Source organism: Podarcis gaigeae (assembly GCF_964106915.1).
Source record: "Podarcis gaigeae genome assembly, chromosome: 9".
In the NCBI taxonomy this organism is placed as follows: Eukaryota; Metazoa; Chordata; class Lepidosauria; order Squamata; family Lacertidae; genus Podarcis; species Podarcis gaigeae.
The window spans coordinates 35137106-35160642 of NC_139685.1; the positions used below are offsets into that span (position 1 = coordinate 35137106).

Here is a 23537-nt window from a genome sequence, read left to right on the forward strand (position 1 = left end):
ATTCACTTCAACAACAGAAATGTTATTAAAAGCCGATGTGGTTGGCACACTTAGAAATCCAATTCAAGCCCGTGAGATTTACTTCAAAGTAACTATATGCAGAACCAAGAAGCCTATTATCTTCCCATTTGTATCTCATTCAACATGGATTGCCATTTGGTTCGTGGACGTCCCAATACACTGAGTTAGCAAACTGCCATGTTTTAAAATAAAACAATCATATTGAAACACATAATGTAAGGATTCCTGGAGATTTAAGAATGAATTCGAATGCTGTTTAAAGTCTACTCTTCATCAGAAAGGCTGTATATAATACATGGTAACTGGTTTTAGTGAAAATTTTGATTCTCTGGATATAGAGGTTTGACGCTAATTTTTTGTCCAGAAATAAATACCAACACATTCTGACTTGTGAACATCAAAACAAGTGTTAATCTGCTCTGGGCAAATGCTAATACTTGTCCTGTTCTAGCTTCTGAAGCACAATCTTGCCCCAACATCCACAAATTGGTATAAAAGGTAAAAGGACTCCTGACCATTAGGTCCAGTCATGACTGACTCTGGGGTTGTGGTGCTCATCTCGCTTTATTGGCCAAGGGAGCCGGCGTACAGCTTCCAGGTCATGTGGCCAGCATGACTAAGCCGCTTCTGATAAACCAGAGCAGCACACGGAAACGCTGTTTACCTTCCCGTCGGAGCGGTACCTATTTATCTACTTGCACTTTAACATGCTTTCGAACTGCTAGGTTGGCAGGAGCAGGGACTGAGCAACAGGATTTGAACCGCCGACCTTCTGATCGGCAAGTCCTAGGCTCTAATGGTTTAACCCACAGTGCCACCCGAGTCCTTTACAAATTGGTATACTTTCACCTTAAAAAATGATAATATTTTGAAAAAACATGCAGGCCATATGATGATTTGGTTGCAGATGATATCACTTATTGTAGTTGTGGATGCCACTTTTTGTATATATAGTCCAGTAGATAGTGTTGGGGAAGAATCAGTGGTCATGATGTATGTTGACACCAATCACATGGGGAAGTACGTATGTACAATCCTAAAGCAAATTTTAGGTTGCAAGATACAAGGTTGAAAGCTAAAATTTTCAAGTTAGCTTTCTCTGAAATCTGCCTGTTTCACACACAGGGTCAGTTAGACAAGTGTCGCTGACAAGTGAATGGATGAAACAAGGACATTGGGAGATGGGATTTTGATTTGTTAGGCCAGAGCTTTCCAAACTGTGTGTTGTGCCACTTTAGTGTGTAGGTGTGTCGCGCAAATGCTTCCTGCGCTCCTCTAGGGGCTGGAAAGGGGTTGGTTTAACCTCCAGTCTGCTAGTAAAACTGAATTACTGTGTCACAAAATGACGCATGTCTAAAAATTGTGTCATCAACATGAAAAATTTGAAAAGCTTTTTATGAAGAATACAACATACAGGGGTGTGGGGCATAACGTAACATGGCTGTTGTGGGGAGCATGGATTAACACAAAATTAGCCAAGGATGTAAATGTGTTAACTGTTATTGGCAACTTCAAAAACATAGCACTGAAATCTTTAGCCACGCTTTAACCTCCAGTCATTGCCTCCTGGATAAACCTGAATATAAGTAAATATTTATTTTATTTATATACTGCTCTTCATTTAAAAAAAAATATCAAAGTGATTTTTACACAATGGAACATTAAAACACAATGAAAACAACAAATACATTTATTACCTACCAATCTAACAAGTACAACTATGATCTACTTATAAGCACAGAGGAAAGCAAACAGCAGAAGAGGAAACAAATCACACGACCAATAATACTTTTTTTAAAAAAAACCACACACACTTGGCTGAAAATTTTACAGAGCACCAAAAGCCAGGAAAAATAGGCCACCTGTTGCATCTCCATGGAATTACATAGATGAAGTGCTACAATGGAGGAGATCCTATTAATTATCTCATGTAAAAGACACTGTTCTTCCTGTAGCTCCGGTACTGACAAAAGAGCATTCCCTGCCACATTTGTTTTCTTAATTCAATATATGGTACTCCTACACATTGAGACAAGTTTTTAATTTCTCTGAGTTCAAAACAACAACACCACATATCTATGCATGACTGCAACAGTTTATGGTTGAACAATATAAAACTAGAATGCTGAAAAATAAAGAGACCATTGGGGAACCAGAAGTCTCCTTAGCAGCAAGTACCTCTTCCCCACAGGTAAGCACCCATGCCCAGCATAATGATTCCCTTTCCAAACATGGCAGGGAACTCAGAGGAGAAAGGGATGTTTGTACTAAATGAGGGAAATCAACTCTGCACCCCTTCCCATTTTTCTGGCATGCCCACAAAATAGGATAAAAGAGTTGGCATATCTCACTTTGCACAGGAGATATCCCAGAAGAGCAAGACAAACAGCAGACACGTACACACTCATCAAATTTCCACCACAAAAGCAAGGGATCTGAGATCTGAAATACAGTGGTACCTCGGTTTTTGAACAGCTTAGTTCCCAAACAACTCAGAACCCGAATGCTGCAAACACGGAAGTAGGTGTTCCGGTTTTCGAACTTTGCCTTGGAAGCCGAACGTGCTCCTGACCTTCCGTTTTCACTGTTGTGCAGCTCATTTGAGTCCCCCGCATAGTAATTAGGGCTTTTTTCATCCCATGTTACCCTTGAAAGGCAATTTTAAGTCCCCCCCATCATAATAAAGGCTTTTTTCATCCCGTTTGTATCTTTGAGCAGCTAATTTAAGTTGTCGCCCCCCACGCATCGTAATTAAAGCCTTCCATTTCTGATTGCAGTGTTCCGAGGTGATATTTGGTGCTTTTGTTTTTGCTATTTTTTGCATTTTTGTTTGTGTGGCTTTTGCATTTTTGTGACTGTGGCCTGTTTTTCATTTTATGATTGATTGATTGATTGATTGAGTCTGCTGAAATGGATAAAAGCCCCCCATCCAAACAATGACTATTATCAGTGCAAGTAAGAAAAAAAATAATTTAATTTTTATCATCTACAATACTGTCTTATTGATTTTATAGTATAGAACATTGATCATTGCTTTCATTTTATGGATCAGTGGTCTTGTTGGATAGTAAAATTCATGTTAAATTGCTGTTTTAGTGGTTGTTTCTGAAAGTCTGGAACAGATTAATCTGTTTTGCATTACTTTCTATGGGAAAGTGTGCCTTGGTTTTGGAACGTTTTGGTTTTGGAATAGACTTCCGAAACCGATTAAGTTTGAGAACCAAGGTACCACTGTACTGCTTCTCTTCCTAGTTAGTACATATGAGGAAGCTGGCTCTATTCCTCTTGATACAGAGAACAGAGATTGGCAGGACAGTACAGTGGTGCCTCGCAAGATGAAAAGAATCCGTTCCGCGATTCTCTTCGTCTAGCGGTTTTTTTGTCTTGCGAAGTAAGCTCATTGACAGCTTAGCGATTAGCGCTACAGCGGTCTAGCAGCTTTTAGCGATCAGCTGTTAAGCGGCTTATCAGCGGATCAGCTGTTAAGTGGCTTAGCGGCTTAGGAAAAGGGGAGGGAAGCAAAAAAAACCCACGGGAACTCGCAAGATTTTTTCGTCTTGCGAAGCAACCGCATAGGGAAATCCGTTTTGCGAAGCGCCTCCAAAACGGAAAAGCCTTTCGTCTAGCGGGTTTTCCGTCTTGCGAGGCGTTCGTCTTGCAGGGCACCACTGTAAGGATACGACAAGGCTAGATGAAGACCTGATGTGTTAGGGAAAGCATTTATGAAGAGTGATTTTGATGGACAGGTAAGCCAATGAACAGTGTGAAAAATAGTATTAAGTATCAGGAAAACTAGTACATCAAAATAGTGGCCTTTTTGACTGTCCATTCTAGGAGTGGGGAGGAAAGAGAGGCCTGATACTTACTGGAAAGTTTCGTAAGCTACTGCACTGCAACCTAATATATACTTAACACAGGAAAGATCCCCTTTCAAGTGTCTATTACTTAAATCAGGGATTGCCAATGCAGTGCCCGCTGGCACACATTTGCCCAGAGAAGGTTTCCCTGGTGCTTGTAGGGTCTCCTCCTACTGCAATTAAGACTTGAAAGAATCATGTCATTGTAGTCAACAGAATAGGTTGTGATGCAGTGTGTGCAATGCCCACAACAAGCCCAAGTAGGTTGTTGACCCCTGACTTAAATTACAACTGAAATTGCCAGTGTGTGCAGTTGTGAAGCAGCTGTTAAGAGTATCAAACTTTGTTATTAATAGTTACAGTTCTATTCCAGAGATTCAAGTCAACTATAACATTTTAAAAGTGTGGCACATATATGATGATCATAATCTTCAGGGGCATGATACTCCTTCACAAGTTTGGAAAGGTATTTACTAAGGGCTCAGATTTCTGCAACTAGTTCCTTCACTATATGAATGTTTGTGCCTTATTTGCTTAAACTAATTCATCTAAAGCTATTGTTCTTTGACAAGCCCTGACCAATGTTCCATTATGTTCCTTGTTGATATTTCTAGGAATAAAAACAATTTACCACAAACACAATGTCCTTCAACAAATCAACACATTGTATCTTTCCCTTTAAAGCTTTTCTTATTAAAGCTTAACAAGAACAGATTTGCACATTTTCTTCCTGCAATTTATGGACAGCCAATTTAGTCACAGCAAGTCTCAGTATTCATCCGTTATTGTTCCCATCTGATTTTGTTCCCAAATAGCCTCAAGAAGCATCTGTGCTTCTTGAATCATGGAGTAATGTTAGTCATTAAGTTATGCCAACCACATTTAACGAAACTGTAAAAAAAAAAAACCATGTTAGCTTTGAAAAGCTAATAATACAGGCAGCCCCATTTACACGTGTTCAATATGTACATGACCATGTATCGCACCAAACTCAGAAACATCATAAAGTCATCACTGAAACATCACGAAAAGGGTGAAATGGTGTGTTTTCAGGCTTTTTCAATGGGTTTCAATTATATGCAATTTCACCGACGCATGAGGTGCCTCAAAACGTAACCCACACATAAACGGGGGGCTGTCTGTACTGTTCATAATGACAGTATTTCTTCAAACAAAGAAATATATCAGAAAGTCTTAAAATAGTATGTGGAGTGCTAAAACTAATCTAATGAGAAAGTCATTTTACAGTTCACAACATTCTGCAAGAAGATACTATACTATATTAAAGTCTAATTCAGGTATTGCAAAACCACTGTTTTGTTGTTAGGGTTGTGCCTTTGGCTCATGTGCACTGTTCATCCCTGCACCATTCATCCTCCACCACCTCCTTGCTACTTACAGTTAAATTTTATCCTGATCTTCCTATTGTTGCTGTGTCTGAACTGGGCAAACTATAGTTACCATACCACACAAATCCAGTTGAAACCCTGGGGCAAGATTCAGCACAGCACAAGCAGGCATCAGTTTGGGCAATGGGGCCTCTCCTCCTCACCTGCAGCTCCCACCCCTAAAGATGCCCTAGCAGACCCTCCTGAGCAGATCTGAGGGGGGAAAGAGGAATGGAGGGGAAGAAGAGAAACCAGAAGTCTGATTGCGTAAAGGATTCTACAGTGCGAGCAGGCAGACATCAATGAACGTTGTCCATGGCTTCCAATTGGAGTCTGGAGGCAAGCTATGGTTTGCAGTACAACAGGAAGCAAGGATGGGAACTGAAGTGAATGAGCCCAAGGTAAGGCCTCAAATACCAAACTAGTTTGGTTATGACAACTGAACTGAGACATGAATTTTTGTTTTTATGCTCAGAACACCAAAAACATGTTGCAATGCCACACCACGAGGATCCTAAAAGCCCAATCTACCAGCATGTAAGTACAATGAGTTAAAAAGAAATGCCAGTGGTTTACTGACTTACCAATACATGCATCACCATCTAACAAATTGTCATCTTCAGAGGTCTGGAAGTCCATAATGACACCGGCTCCATCCAGAAGTTCTTCATCACTGCTTGCACTAGTTATGCTATTGTAGCTATTTCGGTAGTAACCTCTATGGAACAACTGCTCAGACTCCATTTAGCTGCTTTAATTACCTGAAGAATAAGAAATTCAAAGTTACAAAGCATTGCCCAAGTACACAATTCACATTAAAGTGAAGAATACAAAGATTCTTCTTGAAGTATTAGGAAAATTCATTATAGCTCAATGAAGGTGCAACTACCATAAATATAATTCAAAAGCAGCAGCAACTACCCATGTAAAAACACTCATGGTTTGTGTTTAATTCTGAAAACATGCATGCTTTTGAAGCCAACCTACAATCTCTATAATAGTACCATAATATTTATTTTTCATTATGAAAACATTATGCTTATGTTACCTCCTTTCTGAGATATGAACTTAAGCAGACATTAGTTAGATAGGATAATGTGACTTCAAAACTGAAGCATTTATTGATAGACAAAGGGAATAAGAAAGGAGAACTACCTCATGCAGTCAGTAGCTCAAAAAGCAACCCTACAGCTTCCTATAAAGGCAACTATAAAAAGTGGGTAGCATATGACCAAGTCACACTCATAATAGACCCACCAAAATCAATGAACTTAAGTTTGTCAAGCCTATTTATTTCAATGGGTCTGCTCCACATATAACTTAGTTGGCTACAATCTGTAGTTCCTTTTGTGGAATGGGATGCGTGGAAAGCATAGAAGAAATTAAGTGTGAGAAGAGCATGTGGGAAAAGAGGTAAAAGTGTGAATGAAAGGCAGTCTTTCTAATAACCCTGGAACATCCATTCTGTACCTCAGGTGATTATACAAATTCACCTTTTCTCAGCACTGCATCTGTATACCTACGACAGGCTGCTTATCTTAATGATACATTGTACTATCTACTTCAATTAGACATAATGACTAGGACACCAAACTTGTACTAGCAGAAAACACTTCTTACAGGTGTCTTGGGGTGCTGCTCCAGAGGGCCCTTCAATCTGGAGGAAGAAGTTGAAAGTTTGATGTGTGTGTGGAAAATACTGCACATGAAGCTGTGGATCACTTCTAGTTTACAGTATAATTGTCTATATGCAAAACTTTTTTTAAAAAGCCGGTTTATAAAAAGCAGACTGTTAAGCCTACGATAAACATGTAGGTTTCCTCATGGTGATCCAAAATTTATTCATTCAGAACTGTTATTTATTAATCATCTGATTTATATTCCAACCTTCCTCCCATACATAAAGGGACCCCTGATCATTAGGTCCAGTCGTGGCCGACTCTGGGGCTGCGGCGCTCATCTCGCTTTATTGGCCAAGGGAGCCGGCGTACAGCTTCTGGGTCATGTGGCCAGCATGACTAAGCCACTTCTGGCAAACCAGAGCAGTGCACGGAAACGCCGTTTACCTTCCCGCCGGAGCAGTACCTATTTATCTACTTGCACTTTGACGTGCTCCCAGGATTGCAGACAGAACATGCTAAAACTTTTTTAATCTAAAAACAGTTCAAAAACTTCATTTTGACCAGTGATCAAGGCTTCTATGAACGGTGTCTTTCTGTCATCAAATGTCCGAGTAAATAGGAATGTTCTTAAATTTCTCTTGAAGGTAAACGATGAGGGAGACAGATATACCTCACTCACAAAGGAGAGCATTTCCCAGAAAAGGCTCTGTCATGGATCAATACCAACCAGGCAGCCCCACATGGTGGCATGACCAACAAGTCTTCATCAAGATAGAGTACAAGAAGCTTGATACTAAGGAAGGTGCTCTTTTCAGTACTTGGGTCACAATACTGAGTCATTTATTGGCCAATAACTTAGGTTACACAAGCACAGAATTTCAATGTTAGTTAAGGGTACGTACAAGCCATGTTTAATCAAGTTCATATAATAAAAATGAATAAAACTGCATAACTAATGTACAGGCGAACACAAGCCACAAAAAGCACAAATGCAATGATTTGATATCTCAGTGACAATTTTATATGTGCTGATATAGTTCTACTTAAGCCAAAGATCCACTTCTAAATAAAGTGCAAGACCAAGGCAGGATAGTGAGTGTTTTAACTTCTACAGCCATATAGTTAACAATTTAGGTAATACTTCAGACTGCTTTATGAAATCAAGAAAACTTTAGGTATTTAGGTATTAGGTATTTAGATATCACAGAAATGATTGTTTTACCTGCAAAACCGGGGGTTTTTGCTGAAAATATACCAAATCCAATGCCCGTGTTTTATGGTGCCTTCATTCACTATTGAAATTAAACTTTCAGTCTTCTTATATAGAATCACAACTCGTGCTCTGAAGTCATATGACTTTTAAGAACTATGGAACCATTATGAAAATTTGTTGTATCTTTGGCACGCCTAACAGTGGAACTACGGGAATGCACCATTGATGCAGGATAGATGGAAGGATTCACAGCAGACGGACAGGAGGGAATCCTCTCTCTGTGGCCATTTCTCTACTCGCCTATTTTATTTTATTTTTGCAGATATTCTCTTGAACAGCAAAGCAATGTGCAATTATTTTTACCCCAGCGAAAATTGAATTTGGGGTAAAAATAATTGAATTTGGGCCCCACTGTGGGCAGTGGAAGCAAGGAAGAAAAGAATGGCATGTGGAAGACAAAAGAGGTTCAAGACTATCTAAATGCCTTTACAGTGGTGCCCCGCAAGACGAATGCCTCGCAAAACGAAAAACGTGCAAGACGAAAGGGTTTTTCGGTTTTTGCGTCGCTTCGCAAGACGAATTTCCCTATGGGCTTGCTTTGCAAGACGAAAACATCTTGCGAGTTTGTTCGCTTTTTTCCTAATGCTGCTTGAAGAGGCGCAGTTGCGACGGACCGTGCTTCACAAGACGAAAAACATTGCAAGACGAAAAGACTCGCAGAACGAATTAATTTCATCTTGCGAGGCACCACTGTATTCCTGCCTGGTTCCCTCCTTATAGTTGATCCACTTATAGGAACTGCCCTCCAGAGATCCTGAAGGTCTTATACAGGGGGATATGGAAAAACTCAAATTGCAATACTGCAACACTTGCATTAAAGCAGCTGTCATCTTTGTCATCATTATTTCGAAAACTAAAATCTACTGCATGCTTTTTCCTAAGATTTATGGATCGGAGCACTGGTTCCCAAACTTTTTTGGGCCACTGCCTACTTGGTTCCATAAATTCATCCCCAGTGCTCCCTACCCGACACTATAAAAGCATTATTCAGAACAGTGGCTTGCACAACCTGCAAAGGAACGCAGTAATGGAACTCTCATCCAGAATATTCACCTTGCCTAGCTTCCAGACCTGGGGACGAGCTACTCACAAGTCTTGTCAAGATTCAGTTTCAACTAATTAGCTTTAATCCAGCCCACCACGTGTTCAAGCACCAGGTTAGGACCTGTTCAGCCACACCCAACACAGATGTCATAGAAAAATAAAGTTGGGTGTTAGTCGTCATTAGGGGTTTGGAGCAAGGTGCCACCAATGAGTATTCACACATTGGTGGCACCTTGCTCCAAACCCCTAATGACTCCAAATTAGTATTCATAACCTTCAAATTAGACTACTGTAATATGCTGTAAGTCTGAAACAAACTGCTACTACAAGCAAAATGCTGCTGCCATAATACTGACTGGAACATGGCAATCAGACCATATTTCACCCATTTTGTTTAATCTACATTGGTTGCCAGTTATTTCTGGGAGCACTTCAACAGGTTGAAGCCTTAACTTCCCAACAGGTTTGGGACCTTAGAGGCACTTAGAGGACTGCCTTCTAAGTGCTCCATTGTATCATCTGAGGTATCACTCTGGATCCATTGGTGATACGAGACCTGCAGGCAGCAACAAAGGCAGTCAATAAATCCAGAGTGGTGCCTTTAGTTTCCAAACTGGTAGAACTGGAAGAGTGGAGATCAACAGAATGAAGAAAAACATCTGAAATGGGTGGGTGGGACAAGGCGATGGATAGATTTAAAAGGAAGGACAAAATGTTTGTGGTGGTCACAGAAAGGGAAGCTCATGAAAGGCTCTTAGTATCATATAGAGCAACAAATGAAGAGGTGCCCCATCTCTCCTCTGCAGAGAGGGAGATGTTCTTGTATCACACAGAGCTTTTGTACAGGCAGATACTTCATTTATTCCAAAACTCAGCAAGGACATTAAGTTTTCTGCAGAGGAAGAATTGAGAGGAGAAGATCTATTTGTTCTTTGTCAACTTGTGTTGCAAGTCCATTTGGGATACATGAAGCTTAGCTTCCAATAAAAATATTTTAGGTAAACAAAAGCTCATTAAGTGGGTGAAACTTTCTCCAACCTGACATTGACTAGATGTTATAGACTACAACAGTCGTCTGCCCTGAGTTACAGTCCAAAACATTTAAATGGCAGCAGGTTAGGGGGGAGGGGATCCAGCTGCCTTTGCGAGACTTAGGATGAAACTTGTGAGAACTTCAGGCCTATGCAAGTGTATTTTTCTACCCGCCAACAAGTTAATGACAGCCATTGCTGAGGAGTACAAATCAGTGCATGCCAGTAATTGCCACATATTAATGTTGCAATACAAGCTGCCAAACATCAAGGCCACAGATTTGCTACTTCCGAGTAGGCATGTACACAAACCCGTCGCAGAACCAACTTAGCTTACAGTTGCCTATGCAACTTTGATGATTCCAGAAGGGCACAGGACTTCTTTGCTCAGAAGGAAACCCCACTAGGGGGCCATGCAGCTGGAGGGCAGCACCACTGGGCCAACTTGAGGGGGAAGCCTTCCCTTTAGCAAGAGGCAGATTCCATCAATGGAAACGGGGGGGGGGGGGGCGCGACCGCAGGAAGGCGGCCTGGCCATTCTCCCGGCCGATGGCAACGGCAGGATGCGGCATGACGCTTCCTTTTCCCGGCCAGCGGAGAGGAGAGGAGCCTTCCAGAGGCGAGATGTACCCAAGGGCTCACCCCCTCAGCACAGACGCCTCACCCTCTTGCCCCGGGACCACCTGCCACGTTCTAGCAGGCGCCCCTCCGCCTCGCCTCACGCCACAACTACCTTCCTGCAACTGAGGGAGCGCGTGAGGCAGGAACCGCGTCCCGCATCGCCCGCCCCGATCCCCCGACCACCTCAGCTCCCTCGCCTCAGCCGCATCCTGCCCTACCTGGCCGTCTGGCGCCGCCTGGTGATCCCGCCAGAAGGGCTCACACATCCTCCCTCCGTCGGGCCGGACGGAGAGACTCGGCCGCCTCCCGCCCAACTAACGCGGGGGGTGGGGCTTGACGCGCAGCCCACGCCTCGAGGTCACGCCTCAGCCAGCCAATCAGCGTCCGGAAATCGGCGCTCGGCTCAGCGGAACCCCGCCCTTCGCCGGCGATAGGAGGGGGGAGGAGATAAGTGTCTCCGCGGCCGCGCAGGCGCAGCCGCAGGACCGTCAGACGCCCTGTGCCGGGAACGCTTTAACCGGGCGGTGTTAAAGGCAGGTGGGTTCGGGCTCCGCGCGTGCGCGCTGTGTGCAAGGTCGTTAGCGCTACTCGCTGGTGTTCGCAATGTCCGCAGGAACAGAGCTCTGGTTTTACGTAGCGCACGACTGAACGGGACTTTCAGCCGCCTTAAGTCCGCCTGAAGTTTTGCCAAGTGACAGGACTGAGCAATTAGCAAAGCTGTTCTTCCCCGCGGCATTTTGAGGTTTCAATCTTAACAGCCCCGTTGCATGAGATGTGGTGCTTGTAAGGGTTTGGGACCTTTTAATTCTGTGTGGTACGAACGGTAATCATGTAAGTTTATCTATCTATCTATCTATACACACACACACACACAAAAAAAAAACACACTATGCAACTAAAATACGGAAAATATATAATACTTCTTGCCCGCTTTAAGGTACAGTTCAGATTACCCACTAATGCAACAGTGCTGCTCTTGTCTATCCAGAAGTAGGCCCTGCTAAGTTCACAATGAGCCTTACTGCTAAATAACTGTGCATATATTATGTAGGATTGCAGCCTTACTGTACGGTTCCTTAAATGTAAATATTAACAAGAGTTATGTGGACATTTCTCGCAATAGGACATTTTGGCAGCACACACTTTGGTCATGACGGGGAGATACTTCAGGCCTATCAAGCAATCACTTCAGCAATGCCATGTAAAAAAGGGGGGGATAGGAAAAGAGTTAAGATTCAAAATAAGCATGTGTCCAGGCAGCAAACATGTGTTTAGTGCAGTTACCCAAACATAAATAAACGAGGTGGCAATGCGGCTGGGAGACGATGAAGGAAGATACTTGCATAGATAGATAAGTAGAAAATGCTTATGCAGGTTCCGTGTACCGTGTTCCACCATCCTCCATCTCTCTCTACGGATGCTCGGACGTTAAGCGGGCCGGGAAAACATTAATTATACGCAATAATAGGCAGGAGTAGCCGCATGCATTGAGAGGCCTCCCGCTGCTCACCCTCAACCCCCGCCTCCTTCCCCATCCGCAACTTTCACTTGGTACTTGGGTCACGTGACCTCCCCTCGCCGTGTTACCAGGGTGAAGCTGTAAGCAGGCGCTGACGGAGCTCCCTCTGTGGTGCATCCGAACCTTCAGGGCCCCGGCTTCGCCCAATGGCAGGGCGGGGGTTTGATGTCGCCGTCCTATAGCAACGCGAAAGGGGTGGGAGCGGAGCTCGGGTTCGGTTGGAGCTGCTGGAAAAAGGGTGAGGTGGGCTCGGGGTTCGGCAGAGAGGTGGCGGGGCTGGAGAGAGAAGAAGCCTGAGGGGGGGGGGCTGGCGCTTTGCTGGCGGAAGGAGGGGCGCAAATGTTCCTTTCCCAGCTCGCTTTGCAGCAGCAGCAGCGGTGCCTAGCTGCTTCTCGTCCCTGTTTCCCGTGCTTGGGGCTCCTGCTTAGTAAGTTGCCTTGTTCTGCCCTTTTTGTTTGTCGTCGCCGACGCTGTTGCTGCAGCGATGGGTGTGTCGGGGGCCGCAGTGGGGAGGCTTCCTCCTCGAGGGCCCCTGGGTGTAGGAAGGTAAGCCCCTTCCCTCCTGGGACGCTGCGGCGCAGAGGTTCATGGAGAGGCTCCAGTGTTAAAATGCGGGGTAATTACCCCGGAGTAACTCCCTCGGCCTGAAAGTCAGTTAACGGAGGTGAATATTATTATTTTTTGTTAAGTCACTCCACCCACGGGGAGTGTGAGGTGAGAGGAGCTTCTACCTTCCCACCCGGTAGCATCCTTATAGAGAACTGTTGAATTACTGGGTATTGTCACGTCTAATTCAGAAAACTAATACTGTGGAGCTTTAAATGTGAGGCGCTTTTTACAGGCGTTTCAGAGAAGTGAATCAAAATTGGTTGAAAACAAGGCACCTTACATTGTACCAAGTAAGTTCTAATTCATTACAGCGTAGGCAAGCTTGTAGTTAACCAATTCTGATAACTTTGAAAGGCCCAAACTCCATATTTTCTAAAATTCGGCAAAACTGGTTTTACAAAGCGCATTGGGCTGCAATTCTGTGCAACTTATCTGGGGAATACAGGACATAGGAAGCTGCCTTATATCAAGTCTGATCATTGGTCCATCTCTAGCTCAACGTTGTCTGTGCAGATTGATAGCTGCTCTCTGCTTGTTCAGATTGCATGTCTCCCAGCCTTACGTGGAGACGCTGGGGATTGAACCCCAGGAGTTGGAGTCAAAAAGCATCTAGAACATAGGAAGCTGCATTGTATCAAGTTGGACTGTTGTGCCATCTAGATCGGTTTTGTCAACACTGACTGGCAGAGGCTTTCCAGGGTTTAAGGCAGCAGTCTTTACCATCCCTACTTGGAGACACCAGTAAATGTACGTGAGACATGTTACTGCAAAGCATGCGCTCTACCACTGCAGATTATGAGTTCCTCACCCCCAGATGAATGGAATTCTGTGGGGTCAAAAACACAATGTTGCATTGTACCTCAGAACTAATTAGTAAGCAGAGCTGGTATTTCAAACTTGAAAAAATATGTCCCCTATCACCATAGTAGCCAGTGACTGGGCAGCCATGTTGTGGACCAGCAGTAATTTCCTAGCAGTCTTCAAGGGTAAGGTAGGCCCCATGTATAATGTACCACATCAGTCTAATGTATTATATCAGTCTAATGTAGAGGTTATCAAGGCATATAGAACAGCAGCCAAGACCTTTATCACTCAATATGGCATGCCGACTTTATATTAATCACACTGACCTCATCCCCAAAGTCATGTGGTGGCCTTAATCAGCAATTTCTTATATGTGTTTAAAATAGCATTAGCAGCTTGAATCTTGTGGATTCCCAAAGAATAATTCCTCTAGTGTAGTGCAGAACTCTTTCTATTCCATCTTCTGGTACTTGACTAGTCAGATAGTTTCAGAAGCATTCCAACTTCCATCCTAGCAAAGCACTCCAGAAAGATACAATTGATGATGATGAAGAAGAAGAGCTTGGATCTGATATCCCGCTTTATCACTACCCAAAGGAGTCTCAAAGCGGCTAACATTCTCCTTTCCCTTCCTCCCCCACAACAAACACTCTGTGAGGTGAGTGAGGCTGAAAGACTTCAGAGAAGTGTGACTAGCCAAGGTCACCCAGCAGCTGCATGTGGAGGAGCGGGGAAGCAAACCCGGTTCCCCAGATTACGAGTCTACTCCTCTTAACCACTACACCATACTGGCTGATGAGAGTGCAACAAGAATACCCCTTATCTATATCCTGATGACTGTTATTTTCAGGGGCAGCAGCAAAGTTTGAAAATGCATCCAAGTGGTTAGCTTAAGCTCTGCTACCAAACTAGCAAACTCAGTTCGGGTTATCATTTTAAGGCTGCAGTCTTAAATAAGTTTACTTGGAAGTGGTCCCATGGAACTCAGTGGGTCCCATTCCCAAATAAGTATTTAATCCTGATTTGGGAATAAGCTTCACTTTAACCCAGTGGAACCTACTTTCAGGTAAGAATGCATTGTGTCAGACTATATAACAAAGATCCGGGTAAGTGTTACTTTTCATAAATGCAGCAGTTCTCCTTTTCTAATTTGTGCTTTGAGGTTTACTTGCATCTTCTTGGTATATAGTCTGTGACAGCTTTTTAATCAGGTAAGATATAAATATTTCTGTGTTCCTTTGAAAAGCATTTTCCATAGTAATAGCCATGGGATAGAGACAGTGGATGCAAACTACTGTACGGCGTATCTGAAGCAGAAATAATTGCATTCACAGGCTTAGAGACCTTATAATGAAAGGGAATGTTGAAACATTGATGGCATCTAAAAAGACAAGTGATTTGGAAACTGGTTTGTGATGCATAAATTGATCTGGCAGATACAAAAAGAGCAACTTGGTTATTCCATTAAAAAGCTCACTTTTTCTCCCTAGCCCATACATAAGGATGCCTTAGAAAACTACCATGGACAAATATATTAAGGTGCAAAAGATTGGTGAAGGATCTTTTGGAAAAGCAATTCTGGTTAAAGCAAAGGAAAACGGCAAACAATATGTTATTAAGGAGATCAATATATCCAAGGTGAGTCTCTTGAGTTTTATTTCCTTTCATTACATCTTTCTTTATATTTATGTTTTCACAAACAATGCTTTTCTTTTAAAGATGTCGAATAAAGAGAGAGAAGAATCAAGGAGAGAAGTTGCAGTGTTGGCAAACATGAAACATCCAAATATTGTGCTATACAGAGAATCATTTGAAGGTTAGGATTAAAAATAACTTGGCATCTAAAATAAAAAGCTGAACTGGATTGAAGTGCCTGAATTGGGGTTTGTGTGTTGCCTTTCAACGTCCAGTTTCCTGTTTAGTATTTCTTGTTGCATGCTGCAGTTCTGTGTGTGCTTACTTAAAAGAGGAGATGGAGAAGAATTTCATTAGACCCACATTATTAAGCAAACTGACCTAATTTCCATCTCCCAGACTAATATGCAGATCAGAACACAATTATCTTTTGAATATCACACTTCTCTGAACCTTCCCATAGTGTTCTCAGCTCAGAAAAAATAACCAAAATATGTGTGCTTTTTTTAAAAAAATACTCATTTTATAGTGAAGTATGTTTAGAAATGCATTTCAGATAAGATACATATCTAAATACAAAATTTTGCATGAATTTTCTTTCTTTAAAAATCAGACTAATGTGGAAGTGTGATGATGGTAATGGTGATATTTTATCTGATTGGGTTGCCTCAGCTCCTCTGGGCAGCTTACAGCATATATAAAAACCATAATAAAACATTAAACCTTAAAAAGCTTCTCTATATATGGCTGCCTTCAGATGTTGTCTAAAGGTTATATAATTACATTGATATTGAGGGGAGGGCATTCCACAGGATGGGTGCCACTGCTGAGAAGGCCCTGTGCCTGGTTCCCTGTAGCTTGACTTCTCACAGTGTGGGAAATGCCAGAAGGCCCTCAGTGCTGAATCTCAGTGTCTGGGATGAACGATGGATGGAATGGACTTACATAAATGAACACATATGAAATTGCCATGGGCCAGAAATAGCATGATCTGACATATCAATTTAAAAGTCAGTCAAATTGATCAGTAGGACCTCCTAATAAATATGGTTGGATTGGGCAGCAAGTCTACCATTTTTCATGTCTCCTGTATGAGTTGGAAAATACACAGTAATGGAAGCTAAACAAATTAAGGGACTGGCCAGTGTGATGCATTGTGAAGTGTAAATTAACACTTCTCTGTGTGTATTTCTTTATTTTACAGAAGGTGGCTGTCTTTACATAGTGATGGACTATTGTGAAGGAGGAGACCTGTTTAAAAAAATTAATACACAGAAAGGTGTCTTGTTTTCAGAAGACCAGGTAAGAGGATTTGAGATTTATACTGCTTGATAACTCTAGATGTTCTAGCTCTGATAGACACCCACTATGTCCACAATAACAGCTGGCATTGGTGCCAACCAAAATATGTGGTTGCGATTTTGACTTTTGCTTTGCCTCTGAAATGTGATGTCAATTCTAACTTCTTTTAGATCATGGATTGGTTTGTACAGATCTGCTTAGCACTGAAACATGTGCATGACAGAAAAATTTTGCATCGAGACATAAAGTCACAAGTAAGTTCACTGAAACTTTTTTTTAATTGAATGTCAATGTTATAATAGCTAGGCTTTAGCCTACTTTCTTCAAAACACTGATGAGAGAACAAACCTATGTCAGGACTTTCCAGAAAGAACAAGGGTTTGTGCACTTCCAGGCCAAGGCTTACTTCAGATGTAATGCTAAAAGTATGGTTCAACGTTATATGAGCACCAACAAAGTAGCCCCTTCCTCTCCTCCACTTTGTGTACAAGAGAAGAATGAAGTTTTCACTTTTGGTTTGTAATCAACCTTGAGTTTCCTGTTATGTCTGAACCTGAGCTACGTTTATTCTAAATATGGTTAGTTTAGACAAACCAAGATGGAATGCACACATTCCCATATTTCCAGTCTAAGCTTATATCTTGGTTTAGAGTGTATGCGATTAGCTTTCAGGTTACATATTACAATTATGTTCGTGAACTTTAAGCAAACAGATTTGTCAAAAATTGTTTGGAAATACTCTTAGTTACCAATCAGTTGTTAATATCAGCTGACTAAGAAATGTTAATATGCATTCAGCTAAAAGTGGTTTCTTGTAACGATTGGCAAATTCGGTATAAGTTACTTTCTTCTCTACTGAATTTAACTTTGTGTTAGTGTACTGTATTTTTCTTGTTTCTACTCCAGAATATATTTTTAACCAAAGATGGAACAATACAGTTGGGGGACTTTGGAATAGCTCGAGTTCTTAATAGGTAATACTGAAATACGTTTTGCGCAATTCACACAGTACTATAAAACATAATCTAATTCATTATATTTTTATTTTTAGTACAGTGGAACTTGCTCGAACTTGCATAGGAACGCCGTATTACTTGTCACCAGAAATCTGTGAGAATAAGCCTTACAACAATAAAAGGTAGTATTTAGCTATAGGCTTAACTTATTTCAGTTGTATGTAGATGCCATTGTCTTTTACCACAATGCAATTTATTCAACTGACTTCATCATACTGCTTTGTGAAAATACAGAAGCCAACCCACTTTTATCCAGCCTCAGCATTGGTTATCATTTTGGGGCACTTGCATAACTCAGAGCAGTGCAGAGTATCTATTCCATGTAGGGAATGTGCTGGTGAAGCAGATTGCTGTGGCCAGCAGTATTTCACTCTCCACTAGCTGGTGAGCAGAGGGTTCAGTCCTGCTGGGTTCTGATTTGCCAACACATTCCTTGCAGGGAACACTGGCAAAGCAGACTCCCATCCCCACTGGTCAACACTGACAGGTGCGCAATGATGACATCAGGTTACTGATAGGCGGGTGGTCCCACCCCCCTGTCAGAATTGACTCATGGAGTTAGGGAGAGATAAAGGATTGGCCTGCTGGGCCAAAAATATCCCTTACCCATTATCACTTCCTTCTGGCTGTTAAGAATAATAGCTATCCTAGGCCAGACTGATATGCTTTGCTCCCAAGGCCAGTCCAAGATGTGAACCAGAAGTGGGAAATCTAAATATCTTCCATATAACAAAAATAATATAATAATTTGACAATTTGGTATCCTTTGGTCATAAATGACAGTTTGCTCATTTATGGAAGTGCGTACCCAATTACACTTCCATAAACGACCTACCTTAACTTTGCACCCGGCCCAGAGAAAAGGGCAAACATGGATGAGAAAGTCTTCTTTTCTAAGGAACCAGCAAAACAAAAAGCTATAAGCAGGCTGATAAGGTCCACATTGTTGCTTGGATGGTGCATGTTGCACAAGTGAACAGAATTTCAGCCATTGCAGTTTACATTACCGTAGAAACATGGATAACCATTTGGATGGCAGAAGTTGCCCCAGCTGAAATGTACATATGTATATAGGCATAGCTGAACTTAATAAGGTGACCGAAAGTAATACAAGCCAACCCAAGTTTCAAGGACAAGCTAGACCAGGCATAGGCAAACTCGGCCCTCCAGATGTTTTTGGCTTACAACTCCCATGATCCCTAGCTAACAGGACCAGGGGTCAGGGATGATGGAGATTCTAGTCTCAAAACATATGGAGGGCCGAATTTGCCTATGCCTGAGCTAGACTATTGATCATCTAGGGGTCTGTGCAAACTAATGTTCTGTGTCTTGTTTCTTTAGTGACATATGGGCTCTTGGTTGTGTTCTCTATGAAATGTGCACACTGAAACATGCAGTAAGTCGACATTTCTAAATACTTTATAAGCGAAACTCTTTTTTCCAATGCCCAGAAAATGCAATATTTTTATTTTAGGTATTTTGACATCAAAATCACTTGTGTTCTGCTGATTGTATACTTTTTGTAGCTACATGGAGGGGTTGGTAGGAGAGAATTGAACTACGGTAATAGATAATTGCATACCCATGATAAGATTTAAAGTAACAGCATGTGACACAAGTCAAAGCCCCAAATACAACTGTTAGCTGGCTTGGATAATGTACCACATTGTTGATGGGATTTTAAAAATGGAGGGAATTTCAATCCCCCAAACTTCAGCCTTAGACCAATTACAGTAAGCCCGCAACTTGCACACATTTAACCTGTATGCATTCAGCTTTACATGTGTGGCAAATTTTAAAAAATAAATAAATAGAAAGAGGGTGGGATTCTGGGGAAAATGACTTTGGCAATCACACCCACCATTGAACCCAATGGGTTTTGACCAGTGCTTTTTTTCTGGGGGGGACGCAGGGGTACACATACCCCTAAACATTTTCTGAATCTAAGTTTGGCCTCATTGAGGGGCAGTATTTCAATATGAGTAGGAAAATGAGAGCACTCCTAAACATTTTTAAAGAAAAAAGTACTGGTTGCAATTTTGTCTTTAAGATAAGAGGGTAGTGGGAAAACAATATAGAAAATCTTTATGGATAAAATGCAAGACTAAAAGCAAATTGATAATATTTTTTAGAGCACCGAAAATGCATATTAAAGTAATTTTGATTTTTGTAGCATTAAGAAATTCAGTTGTCTTGTTTTGCTGTGGCATTAGTACTGTCTAATACATACAAATTGCGCTTATCTCTGCAGTTTGAAGCTGGAAATATGAAAAATCTGGTACTCAAGATAATTTCCGGATCATTTCCTCCTGTTTCTGTCCATTATTCCCATGACCTCCGGAGTCTGATTTCACAGTTATTTAAAAGAAATCCTAGGGATAGGCCATCAGTCAACTCCATATTGGAGAAAATTTTTATAGCTAAGCGTATTGAAAAATTTCTAACACCCCAGGTATGTACTTGGACCTATTGTTACAAATGATCTACTGTGCAATAAGTTTAAGAAGCCCATCATAAACATGCTGCTTCTGTTAATTAAGAAATCTTTCGGTTATGTGCAATATATCTATGTATCTTAGCAAATTAGGTACTATTGTGTTTTTATGATTATATTTCTATAGAATAAGAACACCGAAATGCCACTCTACAGCAGTGTGTGTGTGTGTGTGTGTGTGTACACACACACACACACACACACATATATATATATATATATATACACACATTAAGTAACACACCATTTCAAATTCAAACTTTAATTATTTAAGATAAAAAAGGTAAAGGGACCCCTGACCATTAGGTCCAATCGTGGCCGACTCTGGGGTTGCGGCGCTCATCTCGCTTTATTGGCCGAGGGAGCCGGCATACAGCTTCCGGGTCATGTGGCCAGCATGACAAAGCCACTTCTGGTGAACCAGAGCAGCGCACAGAAACGACGTTTACCTTCCTGCCGGAGCAGTACCTAATTATCTACTTGCACTTTGATGTGCTTTCGAACTGCTAGGTTGGCAGTAGCAGGGACCGAGCAACGGGAGCTCACCCTGTCGTGGGGATTCGAACTACTGACCTTCTGATCGGCAAGTCCTAAGCTCTGTGGTTTAACCCACAGCGCCACCCGCGTCCCTAATTATTTAAGATACTTATACATAAATAAAGTAGTTTACTTATACAGGGAGGGATGGGGAACATCAGGCCCCGGGGTCAAATTCACACCTCTCTATCATGCCCATGGGACTTTGCCCTTTCCCACTGCAGTCACACCCTCATGGGTCCTGCTCTGTGTCTAGTGATTTTTTACCTTGCTGGAATGTATCCATTAACATTGAGTTATCCCTTGCTTGCCTGAAGAGTCGTGTGTGTCTGGTCACACCCTTTTTCCACATCCACCTCTGCAAGGTTGTCCATGAGAGAATGTTCTGCAGCCCTGACATAAAAGAGGGTCTCAACATTTTAGATAAGACTTTGATATTAGAGTCATAGTCATATGTGTAAGTAACTTGAATAGAGCATGCTGAAGCATACTTGAACAATATTTTTCAATAATACTTAAATACCTTTCTAATTAGGTACATTTTTAAAAGCATAAAATATCTTAAGTCAAAGCTTAACGGGGTCCCCTCCTCAAGCCACATGGAGAGCTTCCATGGAGGGTTCAGACATGCACCTTGTGACTGCATGACCTTTCTTGGCTCATTGAAATGTTGTATGCTGGTTGTATGTTCATGGCCATTTATGTGATGAAATGTTATAAAGATTGCAATCTGTATCCAACATGTAATAACTCAACACATATGTACTTTGTCTTTGGGACAAGGTGAATGAGCTTTATACATTTCTTCTTAAGAACTTCCTATGACTTTGAGTTCAGGTTCATAACTTGTAAACAGCTTTTTAAAAAGGTATGAACATCCAAGTTAGGGTACAGCTATCTATATATACTCTTCTTCAGTGGTACCTCTGGTTCCAAACTTAATTTGTTCTGGAGGTCCATTCTTAACCTGAAACAGTTCTTAACCTGAGGTACCACTTTAGCTAATGGGGACTCCCAGTAGCCTGCGGTTTCTGTTCTCATCCTGAGGTAAATTTCTTAACCCGAGGTACTACTTCCAGGTTAGTGGAGTCTGTAACCCAAAGTGTTTGTAACCTGAAGTACCACTGTTTTTTTGGAACAAATATTTATGGAAACAGTTATTCAATTTATTGGTCATTCAGTAACTGTTAGACTCTGTCTAACTCTAACGTAAAATTATTCTTTTAGCTTATTGCAGAAGAATTTAGCCATAAAGTATTTCAGAAGTTTGGACCTCATGCTGGACCAGGTAATATATGAAAAAAAAAATCCTCTTAGGTGCATTTTAGTTGATTCCAATACATCATTGACCTGATGAGTATCAGGTGACGGTAGCAAATGCAGAATATTCATGATGTTTAGAGCCCTTAATTTAGAATTTATTTTTATTCATCCAAGATAGCCTATGCATAAGGAAAGGAATCTTCATCTAGAAACTTGGTTTTGAAATGAGTTTTCACAGATCAGCTTTTGTGCATGATAGCAGCACAGTATTAAAAGGAAATTTCTCAAGTTATAAAAAATGCTTATTGTTAACTTACATTACAAGTAATTAGTTTGAAACAACACAATATTGCTTTAAAGTCAGTTCCAAATATGTAGCTTATAGCCAGAGCATTTTGAGTTAAGATAATAAACTATTCCTTTTGCCAGGTATGTAGATGAAGGTTGCTTTTGGCACAAGGTAGGTGGGGAACAGGTAGACTTGAAAGCCAAGAATATAAAAGGTTACCAATCTTTGTCATAAGTAAGTAAGGAATAACAGTTGTGTCTTCTCTTCCTCTTTTCAAATAAGCATTCAACCAGTTCAGTCTTCTATGGAGTATGTTGTACCTAAGCCAAATAATATCAGCATGTCTAACTCTGGATGGGAAGAGAATTATTTTTGAATATTCCTTAGTCTTAGGACACATTCCTAAAGAAACCCAGTGTTGTGTAAAGGAGTTCTTTTTGTGTGTGTGTTCTCTCTTGAATAGCAAAGAGACCAGCTCAAGGTCAAAACTTGGCCTCTGCTGCACCAGCTCAAAAAATCACAAAACCTGCTGCTAAATATGGAGTGCCTTTAATGCTTAAGAAATCTGGGGATGCAGCTAAAAAGCCCTATGAGAAGCCTTCAATTAAATGCCGACAGGTGAGAGAAAATATTCAGCGATGAAACAAAAGTATATCTTTTTGATGAGGGAGGTGGAGAAAGTGTATGTTATATGTTGGGACTTTGGTGTTTGTGTTTTTTAAACCTTAACTGCGTTTTGTTTGTGTCAACTTGTCACGGGCATAGTTTCAGCGACCGATAGATTCCCTTGCGAGAGTGGAAACACGGTATGTAACTAGCCTTTGCAATTGCACTGTGATGCGCATTCAAGTGCAAGGCATCCAATGTGGCATCTGTTGCCTTTCCACCCACTTTCCAGTATAGATTGGCTGTGAATAGTTTTGGACCTGCTCACATATTGCTGCATGCAATCATATCTGCATTAAGGCCCATAACACAGCTGGAAGGTGTTATGGCGAGTTTTGGTTCCACCCAGTGTAAAAAGTGTACAAAGACCATATAATAAAATAACAGCAAGTAAACTCTTTCAGTAAACATTCCTGAAAAGAAAACCTGAAATGCTATATCAACAAGCAAGCTTCATAAACTCAGTGGAATCAAAGTGTTGATTTGATATTTCAAAGTATAAAGTGGCACAGCCTAGTGGGTCTTCATGAGTAAGTTATGATGTTA

General features: G+C 41.4%; 2 protein-coding genes across 24 annotated transcripts in view; one reads left to right on the plus strand and one right to left on the minus strand.

The window, feature by feature from the left end:
- The window catches only part of CLCN3 (chloride voltage-gated channel 3), a 50028-nt gene extending 38771 nt beyond the window's left edge, over positions 1 to 11257 (minus strand). The window contains exons 1-2 of one of the 6 annotated variants that reach the window (XM_083755600.1): positions 11076 to 11257; positions 5851 to 6027 (exon numbers count right to left, since the gene is read on the minus strand). In XM_083755600.1, coding sequence (XP_083611726.1) covers positions 5851 to 6010 — 160 coding nt within the window. In that variant the 5' untranslated portion in view covers positions 6011 to 6027; positions 11076 to 11257. Of the gene's footprint in view, positions 1 to 5850; positions 6028 to 8110; positions 8196 to 11075 lie in introns of those variants that run through there. The other 5 variants (XM_083755588.1, XM_083755597.1, XM_083755601.1 and 2 more) reach the window with 5 other exon arrangements.
- Positions 11258 to 11278: 21 nt separating this feature from the next.
- NEK1 (NIMA related kinase 1) overlaps positions 11279 to 23537 on the plus strand; it is a 42554-nt gene continuing 30295 nt past the window's right edge. For 6 of the 18 annotated variants that reach the window (XM_083755408.1, XM_083755399.1, XM_083755409.1 and 3 more), the window contains exons 1-11: positions 12613 to 12803; positions 15280 to 15427; positions 15509 to 15605; positions 16629 to 16726; positions 16897 to 16980; positions 17633 to 17700; positions 17778 to 17864; positions 19084 to 19138; positions 19994 to 20194; positions 22001 to 22061; positions 22789 to 22943. In XM_083755408.1, the coding sequence (XP_083611534.1) occupies positions 15311 to 15427; positions 15509 to 15605; positions 16629 to 16726; positions 16897 to 16980; positions 17633 to 17700; positions 17778 to 17864; positions 19084 to 19138; positions 19994 to 20194; positions 22001 to 22061; positions 22789 to 22943 (1023 nt within the window). In that variant the 5' untranslated portion in view covers positions 12613 to 12803; positions 15280 to 15310. Of the gene's footprint in view, positions 11395 to 12427; positions 12804 to 15279; positions 15428 to 15508; positions 15606 to 16628; positions 16727 to 16896; positions 16981 to 17632; positions 17701 to 17777; positions 17865 to 19083; positions 19139 to 19993; positions 20195 to 22000; positions 22062 to 22788; positions 22944 to 23537 lie in introns of those variants that run through there. The other 12 variants (XM_083755406.1, XM_083755413.1, XM_083755400.1 and 9 more) reach the window with 8 other exon arrangements.